The sequence below is a fragment of the Elaeis guineensis genome, chromosome 2 (assembly GCF_000442705.2).
Source record: "Elaeis guineensis isolate ETL-2024a chromosome 2, EG11, whole genome shotgun sequence".
Lineage (NCBI taxonomy): Eukaryota > Viridiplantae > Streptophyta > Magnoliopsida > Arecales > Arecaceae > Elaeis > Elaeis guineensis.
The window spans coordinates 106,668,766-106,690,292 of NC_025994.2; the positions used below are offsets into that span (position 1 = coordinate 106,668,766).

Consider the following 21,527-nt stretch of genomic DNA (forward strand, 5'->3'; position numbering starts at 1 on the left):
TAAGGTTAAATTTACTTTTTCATAAAAATTCTATTAGGCTTAGTTGCTCACTAGGTAGCAGGGGATTCAGTTATTCACACGGAGCTCGAGTCCTTTGTTAGATTCTTTTTTTTTTTTTTAATTGAATGTTAGATTCTTATTAGGTCAAAATATTCTTTTTAAAAGGAACTAATGGATGAAATTCATCGATTGCATTAGTATAATTTGTAGAATAATAATTTCAAGTTAGCATGACGTTGTTGCAGCTATTACCCATCAATTGCTTTCGTTCAAGTAAAAAGAGAAATTACATAGAATTGAAGCATCCACTCTCTGTCATAATAGCAAATAGCGCATACCCTGCGTTTAGCCAAGCGTGGAACCTCATTAGTTCGAGCACGGACAAATCTCAGACCTCAAAAGAGAGTCGAATAATTTCAGCAAGCGGTTGTGATTATTTCCAATGAAATGCATGAGAGAATTAATTATATATAAACAAAACCTGTATAAAAAAAAGAAATAATGAAACATCACCAATTTCCTTAGGGCTTATTTTATCATCTCAAAAGTTTCAAGAGTAGCAGGTAAGTTTCCTCCGACAAACGTGAGGACTAAATAGAAGCTCATGTTCTCAAGCCAAATGAACCTCTGAGTAGATGACAGCTTCTCTTGATTAGGCGTGCTTTATCCAATATATAAGATCAACGTCACACCGACAAAATCTAATATTCCCACCATCAAAATCTAGTCTTACCATATCCGGAGGCATAAACAAAAGAGCCAGCTGCTATGCTTGACCATATTTATGTAGTTGACCGTTCCAAACTACTGTTGTAGATGCTTTCTTGGCTCAGAAGATTATTTCCTTGAAAAGGGATTGCCGAGGTCGATACTTGCAGTTCAAAACGATGAGATTAGTTGCATTTGGTGTTGAACGTCACCTATTCTTTTTTTTTAACCACCAAGAAGCATATCATTCCAGTATCTATGTTATTTGGATTGGGATGTTCCAGTCTCGGGTGAAAGTGTTCACTTCTGCATATTGGTTAATGTTGACTTCCCATGTCTACAAATAGCATTAAATGAAACATATCTCCTGAATTGTGTGACTAAGTTCAATTGTGCCCTTGAATACGGTGGTTCATGGTTTTGGTATTAAGCCTTTATATATATCACATGAGCCAGAATCTCAATTTGGTGTTGACGATCAACATGTTATCAACGTATGTCATAAACCCACAGCCCTAGTTCATGTGATCAGAATTGGTATTATTTTGAAGCCTTTGTAAATTGAGGAATGAGGAGTTTGAATCAGAATGCAAGTTAGACACTGTAGTACCTTGAATTTAGGGCAAGTGATTGGACTCAGTTGATCATGTGATCAGAAAGGTATAATAGGATCTATTTTTTTGTCAATAAGGAAAATTTGAGATCTCTCAAGTCAACCTCAAGTCTCCAAACTTGCTCAATATTAATAGCCATGGCAGGGAAAATCCGACCGTTCTCTAGCTCTGTTCAAAAGCTTGCAGAGTTTGTCCTTTTGGCAATGCCATCGGTGTACGTGGAACGATGATTTTCACATCTCCACGAGGTCCGCAAGAGTGTTGTTTCTTTTTTTTGGTAAAGTGTAAGTGCTGTTGAACAAGGATTAGGGTTCTCTTTCGTGGGAAAGAATGATGGATGTTATTCCATGATATTGACCATTGGATCACACCTACAAATATCTCAAAGTATTCTGAATGCCTTTATTCATCTATAGATCGTGAAGCAGACATTACACAACCAAGATGGTTTCGTGCAAGTAAGATGGATTCTTCTTTAGTGCGAAAGGCACAACCCTTGTCCATTGAACAAATGATTTTATTAGATACAAAATAGCTAGAAGGGTGATGGATTATCTACATTGTCATGGACAAGCTCGCAGATTGAGATATAGAGATAAGGTTCTCATGGAGATAAAAAGTCATGGCGAATATAAATTTTTGAGCAAAGATCCTTTGCAGTGTGCGCATGGCATTACATGATGCAGTGCACTGGTGCAATGCACTTGTAGATGCCTGCCATCATAGGATGGATAGTCACATATGAGAGCGGACTATGCAATGCACGCAGCTCGTACTGTTTGATGGCTCTCTATTCTGTAGCCATCAATAGGTACACTATATCTCATCATGCCGTGCACGAATTGCAAGGAATCTGCACTCTAAATTTCAAAGCATCTGGCAATTGGTAGAGGCAGAAAGCGTTGCGAGGCTTTAAAATTTTCAAGATTCCACTTAGGCTTAAAGTTGGATCTGCAAGTGGGCATCATTAGGTTTGGTTCCAGCTTGACCCACATCTGATCTAGTTGGGCCTCAGTTCCAACCTTTATTTTTACCTCCCAAAATTATTCTTCTTCTTCTCCTCTCTCTCTTTTTCTCTCTCTCTCTCTCTCTCTATATATATATATTTTTTTTTTCTATTCCAAAAAAAAAGAGAGAGAGTAATGAAATCCCTTGGAAAGCTGTACTTTCTATATGTGTTTTCTACCGATAGTGTTGAAAAGTCTACTTAAATAATTAAACCTACCTAGCAACTAAAATTGCCTGTCAATGATATATTGTGCAACTCCTATTAGGAATTTCTATTTTTTCATGAAAGTATAGTCATATTTTTTCATCATGTGAATATTCACCTAAATTGGTACATTTATCTCCAAAGGTGTGTTTGGTTAGCCATTAAAAAAGTATTTTTTTTATTTTTTAATTTTTAAAAAATAAAAATCAAAAAGTAATATTTGGTAACACTATGAAAAATAAAAAATAAAAATTAAAAAAATTAAAATAATTACTTTATATGTAAAATAATTTTTTTTTACTTTTTAAAACTTATTTTTCTGTTTTTGTTGCTTCTCTACATTTGAAACGCCAAATCAAAAAGTAAAGAGCCCGAACTTTTCTTCCTCGTCGAGCTCTTCACCTCCCTACTCTCTTCTCCTTCCCTTCCCGAACCCTTCTCTTTCGTCGAGTACTTCATCTGTCATCCCCAAATATTATTTTTTGCTTTATAGCAACGTAGTTATCTAACATATTTTTTACTTTTTTATTTTTATTCAATAATAAAAATAAAAAAAATAAAAAATATTTTTTAAAAATCAAAAATTAAAAATCAAAAAGTGTAACCAAATGCACCTTTAGTTTTTCCTATCTTGTTGCAAAATTGCACCATCAGGCAACAGGGATAGACCTCAATAAAGGTGGTTTGCTTAACCTTGTATTGCTTTAGTTACAATTGTCATGCCTAAGCAATCGATTAAGCATTGTTTGTGTTGCCAAGAGTTAGCAATATAGATTATAGGAGAGAGGCAAGAATGATTTTCTACAGTAGAAGACCAATAATTTCTTACCAGAATCTTGCCGATATGAAGTTGATTCTTTGATAACATTCAAATTGAAATTAAAATATTGGCTATCTTCGAAAGTTTCTATTAGATGCAAGTGATCTTGGTTCAAAAACTCGCCCTCACCCCATTTTCTCCTTTCAGTAGGAGGTCAGAGTAGAATGATACGGCCAGCATTTTTCTTGACGCAAAGGCTTAGCATGATATTGAGCAATTCTACCCGATTCACTCCACCACTTTACCATCCAGCATGGACAGCGATGCCAAATATAATTTCATGCGTAATATTCGGAGTACAATTCGGTGTCAAGCCAAGCCCCCAACTTTGCTTGATGCCAACAGTTTAAAGAAGGATAACAGCCATCTTCAACCCATCACTTCTCTCTACCATAAATTCTGGTTAGATGATATAATTAATTGTTTAATGACAGCTATAATTTCTTTTATATTGCATGAGTACAAGGTGCAGGCAACAACGGCCAGGAATATCTCCTTGTTCCATGGAAAAAGCTATGGTACAATACTGTCCTTTCTCTTGTATAACAAAAGGTACCGACAAACAGTAGATGCAATTGGAGACCTTGTATCTGTCACATAAAATATAAATCCTTAGCTATCATAAGCCATGTTGAAATAGTCTCATATTCTTACCCCAAAAAAATAGTCTCGTATTATCTTATCAAGAAAAAAGACAAATATTATATTTGATTCCACAGCAAGTCGGAACTCGGAATATGCGGTGAATCGACCCAGGCTACATGTTTGGCGCCGCGCATACCTCCGTTGCACTGCACGGACAAAATAACGGCTTGATTTTACCGAAATGACCAGAATGCCCCTCTACCATTGACTTCTTTTGAGGCTCTCTCAACGTTCTCGCGTGGACCACCACATACGATGCGTCCCGGACCGTCCAACTGGGGTCTATCCTGGTCAAAAGCAGGAGCCCACCAATCTGGACCGTCCAAATGGTCCCCGCCCAGCCAAAACTTCCTCGATTGCGAATCGTGTTCGGGTTGGTATCTTTCGAGCGAAAGAATGATTCCTCTCGTTTCGCGACGTCAACCGTTCGAGTACTTTGAAATTTGTGCAAGATGCTATCCAACGGTCGACATGACGAAAGAAGTGGAATCATTCTTTCTCGCGAAAGACACAACCCGAGTCCGAATAACTTGAACCGTCACGAGCGCCGAATCGTGCCCCATTACGATATTGGACTCCACAGACCGGTGGTCCAAAACATAGAAGACCGAACTGGCATAGATTATGTTGACACGTAAATAAGATTTGATTTAGGATACATTTAATGACTTAATCTCTTCTACCTTGTGATGATATAACACGGAGTCCGGCCCTGGACTCCCAATGTCCTCCTCCGGCTCGAGGCGCCACTTTCCTATAATTAATTCATGGTCGCCGTCCCCTTCCACTCTCCATATTCAAAACCCTAACGTTAACCCAGACCCTAAAACCTAACCCTAATCCTAACCTAACCCCAAATCTTTCTTTTCGATAAATACAAGAAATCTCTACCTCTCCTTTGATCAAGATTCCCCTTTCCACTTTCGGTAGTCTCGGGTTTGGAAATTTTTGAGGTAAAATTCGATTTTTTTTTTCCTCCCTTCCGGTCTATAAGAATGCGTACCGTCTGCTCTGAAACCTTAGACATGGCCGTCCCCTTCGCCCACCTCCTCTACTCGGAGAAGCCCCCCATTCTGGCATCCCTGGGCTCGCCGCCGGCGGTGGAGCGGCCTGCCGCCCCGGCGCAGGATGACCTAAAGCGCATCGCCGCCCACCGCGCCGTGGAACTGCTGGAGTCCGGCATGGTCGTCGGACTCGGCACTGGCTCCACCGCCGCCCATGCCCTCGACCGCATCGGCGAGCTCCTCCGCCGCGGCGTCCTCCGCGACATCGTCGGCATCCCCACCTCCAAGAAAACGGAGGCCCACGCCGCCGCCGTCGGCATCCCCCTCTCCGACCTCCACGCCCACCCCATCGTTGACATCTCCATAGACGGCGCCGACGAGGTCGACCCGTCCCTCAACCTCGTCAAAGGCCGTGGCGGCTCCCTCCTTCGCGAGAAGATGATCGAGGGGGCCAGCCGCCGCTTCGTCGTCATCGTCGACGAGTCCAAGATGGTCCCCTGCCTTGGCGGCAGCGGCCTTGCCGTCCCCGTCGAGGTCATTCCCTTCTGCTGGGGTCACACCCTCGGCCGCCTCCGGAGTCTTTTCGACGGCGAGCCTGGCTTCGATGCCAAGCTCCGACGTGCCGCCTCCACCGGCGATGGTGGGAAAGGCGAGCCCTTTGTGACGGACAATAGGAATTACATTGTAGATTTATTTTTTGACAATGGGATCCATGGCGATCTGGATCTGATCAGCGACAAGATACTGAGGATCACGGGGGTGGTCGAGCACGGGATGTTTCTTGGCATGGCGTCGTCGGTTATCATCGCCGGCAAGGACGGGGTGACGGTGTTGGACAAGCAGTAGGTGAGGTGAGGTAATTTGATTACAAAAGGAAGCAGAAAGATTGGATTTTTAGTTAGACTAGATTATATATTGGCCTTCAAAAGGAATTAATGATTGTTTCCCTTTTGAAGTGGTGGAGAATTAATGATTGTTCTAGGCAGGGAAGAAAGTTAAAAGTTTCATGGAATTTTTCATGAATTTTTGTTGGGAATTCAATATAATGGTGATATATTGAATGGGGTTTGATTCCCTTGATTATCTTATATGTTATTAAGTGTCTAACAAAAAATGTTTTTGGTTTTCATCATAATTTTGATGGTTAGAAAGTTATATGCTATGAAGGGCTTCATTCTTGGCATATTATGTCGGATTGTAATATGTGAATTGTTTATTCTGACATGGAACACCAGTTACAGCAATATCACCTGATTTTATGCTTGGAAGCATACCAACCGATTCTTTTGTTCATGCATCCGATATTGTAAGATTAGCTTTTCTAATTTGGTGGGAATGTTGGAATTTAGTGTCAAGTTGTTTGTGCTAATTTGTATGTCATCTGATGTTGATTTATAAATTGCGTAAAGCACATCTAATCAAGAGAAGCTGTCATCCGTTCAGGGATCATCCGACATGAGAGCATGAGTGTGGTAGGAAATTTATCTATTACCCTGTGGAAAATGGTGAGGTTTTATTATTTTTTGTACGGGCTTTATTTATATGTTACTTGTTGCGGCCAATCCTCTCGTTATCCGATCATCGGGGTCGCACATCTGTAAGAAAAATTTTTACTGATCGGAGATGCCTTCGGCAGAGATCCTCCGACGGTCAAGTCAGAGAGGAGACTAGGCAACAGTGGAAAATCAGAAGCTCAGTGGGGGAGAGAGAGAGCTCAAGAGCTTAAAGGTGCTTTTTTCGAGAGTTTATCCATACTTATCAAAATTGTTGCCTTACCCCGTTTTATAGTAGGATGCGGTATGGTCCCGTCATTAATGGTGCAGACAACTGGAGAGTTGTCAAATCGTCGTGGATTGTCAAATCACTGAAATTAATCCATGTCTTTGGCAGAACAATTCTCCAGGGCGATCGTACCGCATGTCCTTGACGGGGCAACAGCCCATAGCGGTCGTACAGCGTTTGGACGGATTGACCGACTATATATCGGTATTTGGCTGTCAGGTCATCGGGTGGTGACTCGGAGACACCGTCGGTTGATCTGGTGCCTTGTGAAAGTCGGACGTCGGCTGCCACCCCCGACAGTGAGTCGGTGATGTGGGTTCGGCCGTTCGGCCGGTTGGAACAGTATTGGTCAGTTTGGCGGGCATACCTTCGGTCGGATATTGTCGGCAGCCATTGTCGGCAGTCATTGTCGGAATCGTCCGTCGGTCCGGTGGGTAGAGTCGGGCATCGGTCGGATCGGTCCGAGAGTAAGTCGGCGTACAGGGGTCAGTCGGTATATCCCAACAGTTGCCCCCCCCACTCTTGAGTCGGATGTCGTGTTGGTCCGCATTTCCACGTGGGCGACAGCTTCGGACGAAAGGAGTGATTTTCCATCACGTCATACTCCGACTCTGGCGACTGTGCCAACGAACGATCCGGTATCAGACGTCTCATTGGGGACGCAAACCGCCGTCTCATTGGGAACGTAAACCGTCGTCGGTTAATTAATTTCGAGACACGATTTTTCCGCTATGCGTCAGGGGGCTATTGGGCCAGAATCGTTCATGTGGATGGAGGCGACGTGGCTCGATCTGGAGCAGGTACGTCGAACCATCGGACCGAGGAAGGGTCCAGGCGCTGCCACGTGTCGACATCCGGAAAACTCTCGTTCGGTGCGCTTTCATCTCGACCGTCTAAGGGCCTTATATATATGCGGTCACTTATATCCAAAACTTCACTTTTTACTGTCCTGTTTCTGGCGCTGAGGTTCTGTCGAGTTATCTCCCAGTTCCATGTAGTCATTTTCGTCCTCCGTCGAAAGCTCTTCTTGAAGTTTTTTCATTCTTATCTCCTTGCATCCTTTCTCCTTTGGCATTTTTTTTTTGTTCTTCTTTTTGGGACTAGCGTTATGGCTAGAACCTCTCCTCGAAGAAGTCAGTCGGGAAACTCGACCGATGATTCCCGGTCGACCTCGGAGGTGGAGGCTTCTTCACTTTCGGAGTTGAACGTCGAACGGCTCAGGAAGCAGTACGGTATCCTGGAGCAGTTCGAACTCTTCGCCCCTGGGGCTGAGGGTCGGGTTAACAACCCGCCTCCGGGCCAGGTGGCCTTTTATGTCGAGGATCTTCGGGCAGGTCTTCGCTTTTCGATTCTGGAGTTCATCCGGAATGTCTTGGATTATTACGGGCTTTGCCCAGCGCAACTGGTGCCGAACTCAATCCGGCTAATAATCAGCTTTGCTTTGTTGTGTCGGTTTTTGCCAACTTTTCTCCGCATCTCTCTCTTCCGGACGTTCTTCGTCCTCCGACCCCATCCGAAAGCCCGAGGATGGTGGTTCTTCAATCTCCGGAAGGGTCTTTCATTCATTATCGGTCTTCCATCGTCGATCCACGGATGGAAGAACTAATTTTTCTTTGCTTCTTCTCCGCTACCTTGGGGGTTCCCTTCTCGCTGGGGCGACCCTCGGACTCAGCCGAACGAAAATAATCAGGTGGAGGCTGGAGACCGAGAGGACTTTCATCGACTGAAGGATGTGTTGGTGCCGAAGCAGAGAGAGCTCGTCACCGAGCAAGCTCTGTACGACGTCGGTTTGAGTTCGGTTCTCCGCTTAGGTACTGTTCGGTCTGTCGGTCATCTTTTGGTTTTTTCATCCGTCTTTAGACTTGCGTTAATCTTTTGTTGAAATTACAGGCATGCTGTCGAGAGTAAGACTGACAGATGCCGACATTCGGCAGCGTGCGGCGAGGAAGAGACCGACGCCTGGGGTCGGACTTTCGCGGCCCTCCAAGAGGCCTCAGACATCATCCCCGACCGATATTGCCTCGACGGCAGTGCAGCCCGACCCCGAACGGGCGTCGGGCTTTGAACCGGTCATCGTCCTGTCGGCACCGGCAATGCCACCCGAGGCGCTGTCCGAGGAAGGGGCGGCAGAGGGGGCAGCCGAAGGAGCGTCGGTGCCCCCGCCTATGGAAGAGGTTCGGACCGAAGCACGTGAGCCCGAAAGACCTACGGTGGCTCCCATTGAACCCTCGGGAGGAACTCAGTCGAGTTCAAGTTTTTCGTCCCTCTCCGATCTTCGGGCATGGGCGACTGATCGGGGGAAGGCTCAGATGGCGCCGGCAGACGACTCGAGGTCGGTGGGCCACGTCGCATCGTCCGATGTTCGAGTCTCTGAGGGAGCGTCGGCCCAGGCCAACCATGACTTGGCCAAGAGGTTGTGTCAGGCAACCATTCTCCCGACCGATCGGGAGTTCTTGAGGAGTCGGCCGATGATCGAGATGCTCTCTTCCTTTTACCCGACCATGATCCAGGTGAGCTCTTCTTCTTCTTTCTTCTTCATTATTGTTTTCCTGACGATCGGCCTTCTACTTGCAGCTGATCTACAATATGTCCAAGCTGGAGGTCGGGTACCGGAGGTTCGACGATGTTCGGGCGGCCTGGAAGAATAGGGCCGAAACCGTCGAAGCCGAGAAGGCGATGCTGGTGGACCAGCTGAAGCTATCGGTCGACCGCGAGGCTAGGCTCGAGGAGGAGATCTCCCGACTCACCAACGGCCTAGCCACCTCGGAGGCCGAACTTCAGTCAGCTCGCGAGCAGGTCCAGCACAAGACCCGCTCCATTCATCGGTTGCGGCGTGAGCGGGACGGCTGCGTCAGAGAGCTCAAGGCCGAGCGCGAACAACTTCGGGTTAGCCTGGAGAACCTGGCTAAGGCTGAGGAAAACTTGTCCTCCGCCCAAGCCGACGCCGACATAGCGAAGGCGGAGGCGGCCAAAGAGGCAATGAGCCGGGCGGTGGAGGACTTCTGTGGCTTGGACGAGTACCGGAAGGAGCTTCTCGAGAGCGGCTTCGCCTCCTACCGGGTGGGGTACGAGGACGCCCGGGATGCGATTCAGAGTCTGCACCTGGAACTCAACCTGAGCAGCGTCGTCCCTCTAGGGTCGGAGGATCAAGCCGCAGAGGAGGAGGCCGACCCACTGCCGGCAAAACGAGCTACCGAAGGTGAGGCGGCTCCAACCTCCGGTCCCACCCCGACCCGAGCGGGCACACTGGTTGCTCCCGAACTCTCCCCGATGTAGGAAGTCGATTCTGACGAATAGTCGGAGTGTCTGCTCTGTAGTTCTTATTTTATTTTGTATTCTTTTATTTTTATTTCGTCTTTGATATTTGTAATCGGGCTTCAGTCCAATTTTGTAAGTCACTTCAACTGAAAGAAAATCAAAATTTTTCAAACTTTTTCCCGCATGCGGTTCAGAGTGTTTGACTTGCCGAGCCATCTCCAAGAGTATAGGTCGTAGCTCCGACATACCTCGTTAGAACGTTCGGTAGGATCCAGCATAGCCGATCAAAGTAGTCAGTAGCATGCGCCCCGCTAAGGGCAGAGCAAGCCCCGAATGAAGGCCGACGTCCCGACTGTCATACAGATAGCGTAGGATCCGATGGTCGAGAGCCGTACCGATTGTAGGTCGAGTGTTCGCCGTCCGAACCTTGATCGGGCGTGTACGTTAGGCCGAGTGTCGGCCAATCTCCGAACATAGCTCGTTGACACGATCATTTCATAGAATCTGATAGTCGAGTGGTGTTCGACGTATTCGGATAGGATAACGATGATAAGTCGAATATCCATTGTCCGACCCTTGATAGGGCGTATACGTCGTGATGTATGATAAACGGTGGCAAGCCGAATATCCGTCGACCGGTCGTGACCAAATCGAATCTGATAGTCGAGTAGTATCCGACGTATTCGGATAGGATAACGATGACAAGTCGAATATCCATTGTCCGGCCCTTGGTCGGGTGTGCACGTCGGGACGTATGATAAACGGTGGCAAGCCGAATATCCTTCGATCGATCGTGACCAAGTTGGTATGTCGCAAGTCGAATATTCGTTGTCCGTCCCTTGGTCAGGCAGATACGTCGCGATGTATGATAAACGGTAGCAAGCCGAATATCCTTCGACCGATTGTGACCAAGTCGGTATGTCGCGAGTGCGACTGCGGTCGTCTTGACGTTTTGCCCTTCTTAGTCGAAGCTAAGTCGGCAGGTTAGCCAGCTGCGTTGCTCGAGAGTTGACTATGGAAGGAGCGTGGCTTCAACTTAGAGAGGTTTCATCGCCAGTGCTGGCCTTCCGTTAATGTAGACAGAACGGTTCTCGTAAGAGTCCGATGTATCATCGATGGTCGAGCCATAGATTTGGCGATCGAGACGTAGATTCGACGATCGAGATGTAGATTCGACGTAGATTCGATGATCGAGATGTAGATTCGGTGATCGAGCCATAGGTTCCCAACGAGACGTTGGGCCCAAATCAGAGCGTCGGGGCTCATACTTCTGGCGAGGGCCGACCCTCGACGGAAAGTTGAACTTTGTAGACTCTGGAGTTTCGAAATTGAGTTGTATTCCGAGTAAGGGTATACAGAATTCATTGATGGTACAATTTCAGATTGTCAGCATTCCAAGTTCGGAGAATGGCTGTCCCTTCCAGGGTTTCAAGTCGGTAGGCACCCGACCTGCAGGTGTCTGCTATCTTGTAGGGTCCTTCCCAGTTTGGAGACAGTTTTCCTTGATCCTGAGGCTTCGAGACTTCCGCCTTCCTTAAAATCAGGTCTTCAGGTCTGAAAGACTTTGGCCTAACTTTAGCATTGTAGTATCGGGATACTCTTTGTCGGTAGGAAGCCATGCAGAGTTGAGCCTCGCATCAGAGCTCGGGTAAGAGGTCCAAGTCAGCTCTCCGACACTCAGAGTTGCCCGATTCACAGTACTGCTCAACTCTAGTCGATGGTAGTCCGATCTCGAGTGGGATCATCGCCTTCGTCCCATAGGTCAAATTGAAAGGAGATTCTCCGATCGGGACACGGGGTGTCATTCGGTATGCCCACAGGATCGAGTGCAATTCTTCAACCCAGAGGCCTCTGGCTTCGTTCAGTCGAGTCTTCAACCCATGTAGAATGGTCCGATTGGTTACTTCGACTTTTCCGTTGGATTGTGGATGCCCGATTGAGGTCAGCTTGTGCGTGATATGAAATCTCGCACAGAACTCTCTGAAGTCATAATTGTCGAACTGTCATCCATTGTCGGTGATGATAGTGTGTGGCAGTCCGAATCTAGAGATGATGGACTTCTGGATAAAGTCTTCCATCTTATGCTCGGTGATTTGCGCCAGGGGTTCGATCTCCACCCACTTGGTGAAGTAGTCGATTGCGACGACTATAAACTTTCTTTGGCCAGACGTCGGAGAGAAAGGACCGAGTATGTCGATCCTCCATTGGACGAAGGGCCATGGGGCGACAATGGAAGTCAGTTGGTTGGCGGGTCGGTGTTGTAAGTTGACGTACTTTTGACACGGCTCACACCTTCGAACCAAGTCAGCCGCATCTTTCTTCATGGTGGGCCAGTAGTAACCTTGCCGTAGGACTTTGTAGGCCAAGGATTTGCCCCCCAGATGACTTTCGCAGATCCCTTCATGCACCTCTCTGAGTGCGTAGTTCGCATCCGTCGGTCTCAGGCACCTTAGCAAGAGAAGGGAGAATGACCTTTTGTAGAGTCGCCCATCCATCATTACATATTGGGAGGCCGTCCACTGGAGTCGCTTGGCTTCCGCGGGATCCTCAGGGCCGATTCCGTCAGTCAGATACTGAACGATTGGGTCCATCCAGCTTGGCTCGGTCGTCAGTTGTAGCACCTCCTCAGTCTTGTCGATGCTCGATTGCTCAAGACTCTCCACGAGTGTCCAGCACAAAGCACCGTAGGCAGATATCGCAAGTCTGGAGAGTGCGTCAGCCTGAGCATTCTCCATCCAGGGAATGTGGGAGATCTCGAAATACTTGAGGTGTGCCACGAGATGTCTCACCTTCTGAAAATATTTCGTCATGGTCGGATCCCAAGCTTCGAATTCATCTTTGACTTGCCCCACAATCAGCTGGAAGTCGGAGAAGACTCTGAGACTGTCGATCCCAAGCTCCCTCACCACCCTCAAGCCAGCGAGAAGCGCTTCATACTCGGCTGGATAATTGGAAGCTTTGAAGTTGAATCTGTTAGGATTTGATGTCTCGAGATTCAGCCTACATTGAGCCCACAACGAGGTTCGCGACGAAAAACGAAGTCCAACGAGACCAAGATCACTTGAAACGAAGCTCGGATGGAGGAGATACGAGCTTTTGAAGTCGGCACGAGATTCGAGGCGGTGGAGGACCACCGGTGACCGGCGGCAGGCGGCAGCGGCGCGGCCGCAGGCGGCGGCGCGCGGGATGCGCGACCCACACGAGTGGGTGGCCTAGACGGGCGCGCGGCCTAGCCGCGTGCAGGCCCGCACGTGGGAGCGGGCCGGCCCAGGCCCAGCGGTCTGCTGGCCCTTTGCCCCGGTCCACCGTGGATCGGGCGGTCCATGGCTGGGCCTGTGGACCGCGTGGGTATTTCTCACGCATTTCGCACGGTCCACGGCACTATTCCATGGACCGATCACGATCGGAGGATGTGGGTTGATCTGTTTTTTGATCCGACGGTTCAGAACCTGATTTGGGTTGATTAAGGACTCTTAAACCTAATCTAATTAGTTCTTTAACCCTTTAAAAGGGCCTGTGGACGAACAGTAAAGCGGCGGTTTGGGTTTCTCATTGTACAGAGCCATACGAACCTGATTGAAGAGAGAGAGGTGAAAGCGCTGAGAGGAAAGGAGCAGGAGGCTTCTGGACAGCGGTCGCCAGGTACTTCATGGGTTCATGGGGTTTTCAAGAGAGAGAGCTTTTGTGAGGGAAACTTCTACTGAGAGAGAATTGGGTGTATAAGGGTTGAGGGTGAGGTCTCCTCTTGTAAAATTTCTTTTTCATAGTAAAGATTGCATGTCCCGTGGAGGCGAGCCCTTTTGTGGCTAATCCATGTATTTTGATTATTTTTTCTTTTTTATTTTATTTCTTCTTTCTTCCTGCTGCATCGCATGGTACTGAAAGGATCTTGGGAGGTGGTGTCCTAGCCAGACATCCACCCAACAAGTGGTATCAGAGTAAGGCGGTACAAGGATGCAGATTACAGTGGTGGTGAGCAAGACTGAAGATTGAGAAGATAGGAATCAAGATGGAGATCAACAAGTTCGATGGTAAGAGCAATTTCTCTTTGTGGTAGGCAAGGGTGAAGGACGTGCTCATCCAACAGGGGTTGATCGATGCTCTCTTGTGCGATGAGAAACCGACCACAATGGAGGTGCGGGATTGGAAATGGCTACAAATGCAGGCGGTTAGTACCATCCGCATGTATCTGGCGGATGAGGTGGTGATCCATATGCTGAGCGAGACTTTCCTGACGGTACTGTGGTCGAAGCTCGAGGAGTTGTACATGATGAAGTCTCTCACCAACACACTTTTCCTCTGGAGGCAGTTTTACCAACTGCGGATGACTGAGGGATAGAGCGTGCAGGAGCATTTGAGCCACTTCCAAAAGATCCTCACCGACCTCCTCAGCATTGGCGAGAATGTTGAGGAGAAGACAAGGGCACTGGTTTTGCTGACGTCGCTTCCACCTTCGTACGAATCCTTGATGACTGCTCTTCTAGTGGGGAAGAGCACTATCAAGATGGACGAGGTCACCGCGGCGATACTCCAGAACGAGGTTCTCAGGAGGGAGAATCCAGCTTCGAGCTCAGGTGGCGGTAGCTCAGCTTTGGTGGCTTCTGGAGGAGCAGGAGGCGGTAGATGGAGCGACAGAAAATTACAACGAGAGCGGTCTAAGTCCAAGAGGGACTTGAGCAAAATCAGGTGTTACCGATATGAGGAGTTGGGGCATCTTGCCAGAGATTGCCCTCAACTTAAAAATCGGACGGTGGCTGCTGTAGCGACGGCCGGCAGCGATTTAGATGGGATGTCTTAGAGATATCTGACGAGGTATCTACTTCTTTCCAGCAGTGGATATTAGATTCTGCATGCCCCTATCATGTGTGTTGCAGAGAGGAGTAGTTTGACTCCCTGAAGAACAGTGAGGGCACTGTATATCTGCCGGATGGATCGAGCTGTGCGATCAGAGGCATTGAGACGGTTAGCTGGAGGACACATGACGGTGCAGTGAGGAGATTGGGGGAGGTCCGATACATATCCGATTTCAGGCGGAATCTTATCTCACTTAGCACACTAGATTCGAGAGGCTACAGGACGGTAGCCGGTGGAGGAATCCTGAGGGTGTTACGCGGTGATAGGATTGTGCTAGAGGGGAAGAAGGGGAGCAGAGGACATTATTACTTGGCAGGGAGCCGAGTGCGTGGTGGAGCTTTGAGAGCCAGGTGGAGCCCAGAGCGAGGTGGAGCTCCAGGAGGCGGATCGGGCACGAGACAGGAGACTCGGGAGGACGAGAGGCGACGTCGCAAGGTGAGATTCCTATTGCCGCAGGATGATGCTCCGAGTAGGTCTCAGGTCAGGAGGAGCACAGCATACGATGGAGATGGGATCGAGCAGCCTGGCTCGACTCCCATGTTTGCCCATCCATGATCAGCAGGCGATTGCCCCAAGGCATGGGGGCGAGGAGATCCAAAAGCTCTCGAAGTTTGGAGGAGGCCGAATATCGAGTCGAGATGGAGATTGTTAGGATTTGATGCCTTGAGATTCAGCCTACATTGAGCCCACAGCGAGGTTTGCGGCGAACAATGGAGTCCAACGAGATCAAGATCACCTGAAACGGAGCTCGGATGGAGGAGATACGAGCTTTTGAAGTCGGCACGAGATTCAAGGCGACGGAGGACCACCGGCGACTGGCGGTGGGCGGCAGCGGCGTGGCCGCAGGCGGCGGTGCGCGGGACGCACGACCAAGGCCCGCGCGGGATGCGCGACCCATGCGGGCGCGCGGACCAGTCGGGCGCGCGACCCAGGCGCGTGCAGGCCCGCGCGCCGGAGCGGGCCAGCTCAGGCCCGGCGGCCTGCTGGCCCTTTGGCCCGGTCCACCGTGGATCGGGCGGTCCACGGCTGGGCCTGTGGACTGCGTGGGCATTTCCCATGCATTTTGCGCGGTCCACGGCACTATTCCGTGGACCGATCATGATCGGAGGGCGTGGGTTAATCTGTTTTTTGATCCGATGGTTCAGAACCTGATTTGGGTTGATTAAGAACTCTTAAACCTAATCTAATTAGGTTTTAACCCTTTAAAAGGGCCTGTGGACGAACAGTAAAGCGGCGGTTCGGGTTTCTCGTCGTACAGAGCCGTACGAACCCGATTGAAGAGAGAGAGGTGAAAGCGCTGAGAGGGAAGGAGCAAGAGGCTTCTGGACAGCGGTCGCCAGGCACTTCATGGGTTTAGGAGGTTTTCAAAAGAGAGAGCTTTTGTGAGGGAAACTTCTGGTGAGAGAAAATTGGGTATACAAGGGTTGAGAGTGAGGTCTCCTCTTGTAAAATTTTTTTTTCATAGTGAAGTTTGCATGCCCCGTGGAGGCGAGCCCTTTTGTGGCTGATCCACTTATTTTGATTGTTTTTCCTTTTTTATTTTGTTTCTTCTTTATTTCTGCTGCATCGCGTGGTACTGAAAGGATCTTGGGAGGTGGTGTCCTGACCAGACATCCACCCAACAGAATCGAAGGGCGTACTCGATAACTACTCCCTCCGAGTTGGTGAGCAGGAACCCGGCCCCGCTCCCTTGGGCATTGGAAGCTCCATCTGTGTGTAACACCCAGGTTGACCCGGGGTCATATTCAGAGGTCGCAGCTTCTTTGGAGCTCCCATCTTCCAATATTTGATCGGCTGTCGGGCATTCCGCAATGAAGTCGGCCAGGACTTGGGCTTTCAAAGTAGGTCGTGGTCGGTACTGGATGTCGAACTCACTCAGCTTCACCGTCCATTTCGTCAGTCGTCCTGATGTGTCGGGGCGATAGAGGATCGCCCTCAGGGGCTGGTCGGTGAGGACCACGATGGCGTGCGCTTGAAAATACGGACAGAGTCATTGCGCTGATATGACCAAGGCAAATATCATCTTCTCCGCCCTTGAGTATCGGGTTTTGGCTTCGTGGAGCACTTTGCTGGTATAATATATGGGCTAGTGAGTTTGACTCTCGTTCTCCCAGACAAGTACTGAACTAATCGCCTCTGGGGCGATAGCCAAGTAAAGGTACAATATTTCTCTAACCTCTGGCTTTACAAGCAGGGGTGGAGAAGTCAGGTACTTCTTCAAATCTTCGAAGGCTTGCCGGCACTCATTCGACCAAGAGATGTCCTTCGTCTGCCTCAGGATTTTGAAGAACGGGAGGCATCTCTCAGCCGACCGAGAAATGAATCGGCTGAGTGCGATGATCTTTCCATTGAGCTGCTGTATCTCCTTTTTGGTGTTCGGGTGCCGCATGTCGATGATCGCCTTTATCTTCTCGGGGTTGGCCCCAATTTCGTGTTGAAAAATAAGGAACCCGAGGAACTTCCCTGAAGTTACCCCGAAGGTGCACTTAGTCGGATTTAGCTTCATCCGATGTCGTCGAAGAGTGTGAAAGGTTTCTTTCAAGTCTTGGACATGATCTGAAGCCTGTGCGCTCTTCACCAGCATGTCGTCCACGTACACCTCTATGTTGCACCCGATTTGAGCTTTGAAGACCTTATTGACGAGGCGTTGGTAGGTGGCTCCGACATTCTTCAGACCGAATGGCATCACTCTATTGTAGTAAAGGCTCTTGGGGGTCACGAAGGCCGTATGTTCTTCATCCTCGGGCGCCATCCGGATCTGGTTATATCCGACGAAGGCATCCATGAAGCTGAGCAATTGATGACCGGACGTCGCATCCACCAGTTGGTCGATCTTCGATAGTGAAAAACTGCCCTTCGGGCAGGCCCGATTCAGGTCGGTGTAGTCGATACAGATCCTCCACTTTTCATTGGCTTTCTTCACCATGATGACATTGGCGAGCCAGTCGGGATATGTGGTTTTTCTGATGAAGCCCGTCTCGAGCAGCTTGTCTACTTCCTCGTCGATGGCCTTCTATCTTTCGGGGGTGAAAGATCGTTTCTTCTGTCTCACCGACTTCATGCCAGGGACGATGTTGAGTCGGTGAGTCATTGTTTCCGGAGGTATGCCGGACATATCCACCGCCGACCAAGCGAATATGTCGGCGTTGGCTTTCAACAGCTCTATCAACTACTGTCGCTCCGGATCGGACAATTGCGACCCGACCCCGATGATCTGTTCAGGATTCTTTGTCATCGGGATGGAAATCAGCTGTTCAGTCGGTTCACCCTGTTCCTTCTCTTTCTATTGGTCTAGCTTGTCGACCGGCAAGGAGTCCTTCGATTTATTATTTTGAGTGAAGATTTGGAAGCATCGTCGAGCGAGCTGTTGATCCCCGCGTATTTTTCCAGCTCCATTTTTAGTCGGAAACCGGACCAGCAAGTGATATGTCGAGACTATCGCTCTGAGGATATTTAGTCCGGGTCTTCCAAGTTTGGCATTGTAGGCCAAAGGTATTTGGATGACCGTGAAGGTCATGTAGACGGTGCTTTGTCGTGGTTCAGCCCCAGCTGTCACGGAAAGGGTAACTTCTCCTTCCACTGCGACGGACTCCCCGACGAAACTCAGTAGGGGCGTAGAGACTCTCCTGAGTCGGTCGGTCGACAGTCGCATTCGGGAGAAGGTCGAGTAAAACAAAATGTTAGTCAAGCTTCCATTATCAACAAAAATCATTTTTACATCATAATTCGCTATTGTCGTTGTTGGAGCAACGCGCACCGGATTGGATCGATCTGGGCTTGCGATCTAATGTCTAATTTCTTTGAGACAATTCACCAAACACATTGCAGGCATAAATAAACAAAGACAAAGAACCAAGATTTACGTGGTTCGGCACAAAAGGCCTACATCCACGGGGAGGAGGAGCAATTCCACTATAAATCCATCCCGAAAAATAGGTACAATATGAGGTATAAAATACCTTTTTTCGAATCCCACAAGAAGGCAACAATATATCGAATAGAAGGCAACCAAGATCCAATCGGATCAACCAATCTCAGCCTCGGCAATAGATCAAGATAATAAACAATACCTGAGATGAAGATACCTTCCTCAACCCTCGGCAAAAAATCAAGATGATACCTCCTTACCAACCGTAGCAGCACAAAGTATCTGTGAAACCGAGAAGAAGAAAGGCAGGTAGACCACCAATCCGAAGACAAACAGAGGTAGGCCAGCAACCAGCACAAGGGGCACAGGCAAGAAATCGGCCAGAGAGCAGAACCCGCGCACAAGAGGCACAGGCAAGAAATCGGCCAGAGAGCAGAACCCGCGCACAAGAGATCAAGCTAGAAACAGGCCCGCATAAGAAGCATAAGCAAGAGAGAACCAGAGAACAGGCCCGCACCGAAGCACAGGCGAGAGAGAGATCGGCCAGAGAACAGGTCCACACACGGGAACCCTAGCAAGAGAAAGCCAAAATAACACAAGAGCCCTGGAACCTCTCTCTTCTCAATCAAACCCCTGTCAAACGAAGGATGCCCACGGCCTCCTTATAAAGAAGGAAGTCCTTCTCAAAATAGAGATTCAGCCGATGTAGAATTCTCTGATATCATCGGAGACGGAAAAAGAAATAAGATTTGGAGCCAAATATAACAATCCTCCTCCTTGCGACAAATATTGTACCTTTTATATCATATGAAAAATTTATAACCTCCTCCTCACCACAAGCCCCGCAGGGCATTACCAAATATTTATTCCAATCAAGTTCAGGAAATTTTTGAACTTAATTGCAGGGATTGGTTTAGTGAACATGTCAGCTGGATTATGGACAGTGTATATTTTCTGAAGTCTGACATCACCTTTCTCTACTAGGTCTCTGATGAAGTGATATCTGACATCTACATGTTTTGTTCGTTCATGATACATCTTGTCTCTGGCAAGGTGCAAAGCACTCTGACTGTCACAATGAATGTCTAAACAATCCTGTTCGAGACCCAAATCCTGTACTAACCCTTTTAACCAAATAGCTTCCTTTGCTGCCTCTGTCAATGCCATATATTCTGCTTCAGTGGTAGATAAAGCAACTGTAGACTGCAAAGTAGCCTTCCAACTGACTACACATCCAGAAAGAGTAAACACATATCCTGTCAAAGATCTTCTCCTGTCCAAGTCACAAGCATAATCTGAATCACAAAATCCTGTAACTATGCAATTACTCTGTGTAGAGAATATCAATCCCAATTTAGAAGTGCCTTTCAGATATCTAAGTATCCATTTCACAGCTGACCAGTGAGCCTTTTCAGGCTTATCCATATATCTACTTACTACACTTACTGCCTGTGAAATATCAGGTCGAGTGCAGACCATCGCGTACATGATGCTGCCAACTGCGTTCGCATATGGCACTCTAGACATATATCTCTCCTCATCCTCAGTCTGAGGAGAATCTCTGGCAGAAAGTCTAAAATGACTGGCAAAGGAGGTAGTGACAGGCTTGACTGTAGACATATCAAATCTGTCCAAGATTTTTTCAATATAACTATGCTGAGTAAGAAAAAATCTACCTGACTGCCTGTCACGTATAATCTCTATTCCAAGTATCTTCTTTGCCGGTCCAAGGTCCTTCATATCAAATGCAGTACTGAGCTCGGCTTTCAGTTTCTGGATGATTGACATGTCTTTGGCTGCAATTAGCATATCATCCACATATAATAACAAATAACAAAAAGATCCATCTGAAAGCTGCTGGTGATACACACAACTGTCATATGAAGATCTACTGTATCCATGGTCAACCATAAATCTGTCAAATTTGCGGTACCACTGTCTTGGAGACTGCTTGAGACCATATAATGATCTCTTGAGTAAGCATACATGATCTTCTTTATTTGGAACCTCAAAACCAGGTGGTTGTTGCATATAGATCTGTTCCTCTAAATCACCGTGAAGAAAGGCTGTCTTAACATCTAGTTGTTCCAGCTCTAGATTTTAAGAAACAACAAAAGCAAGTAACACACGAATAGATGAGTGTTTGACTACAGGAGAAAATACCTCCTTGTAATCAATACCCTCTCGTTGACTGTATCCCTTTGCTACCAACCTGGCCTTATATCTAAAATCTTGAGGAGTGGCTCCTTCTTTTCTTTTGAAGATCCATTTGCAGCCAATTGCCTTTTCACCTTTTGGTAATTTGATTAACTCCCAAGTTTGATTCTTTTCTAGAGACTGAAGTTCTTCAACCATAGCCATGGTCCATTCATCAGCTCGTGAACTACTAATGGCCTCCTGAAATATGGTCGGCTCATCACCAATGGTGTCTGCAACACTCAGAGCATAATAGACTAACTCAGCACAAGCAGAATCCTCAAAACCATACATTTGAGGTGCTCTGATCTGACGCTTTGGTCTGTGAGTGGCAATACTCTCAATCTGATCCTGATCTTGTAATGTCACCTCCTCCTGAGTCTGAATCTGTGCATCTGTCTGTTGTTGTTGTGATTTAACAGTCTGATCAATATCTACAACATTCCTCTCCTGCTGTCCCTGATCCTGATCACTTTGAGAAGAATTAGACTGTAGCTGTCTTGAAGCAGTGGCTGTCTCATGGAATGTCACATCTCTGCTGACTAGAAATCTTTGAGATCCAGGC

At 47.7% G+C, this 21,527-nt stretch overlaps 1 protein-coding gene across 1 annotated transcript; it reads left to right on the plus strand.

Moving 5' to 3' along the window:
• The first annotated feature begins 4,730 nt into the window (after positions 1-4,730).
• On the plus strand, positions 4,731-6,099 carry LOC105046826 (probable ribose-5-phosphate isomerase 2). The gene has a single exon (XM_010925563.3). It carries the CDS (start codon positions 4,996-4,998, stop codon positions 5,848-5,850), a length of 855 nt encoding a protein of 284 aa, XP_010923865.1. The 5' UTR covers positions 4,731-4,995; the 3' UTR covers positions 5,851-6,099.
• Positions 6,100-21,527: the final 15,428 nt, after the last annotated feature.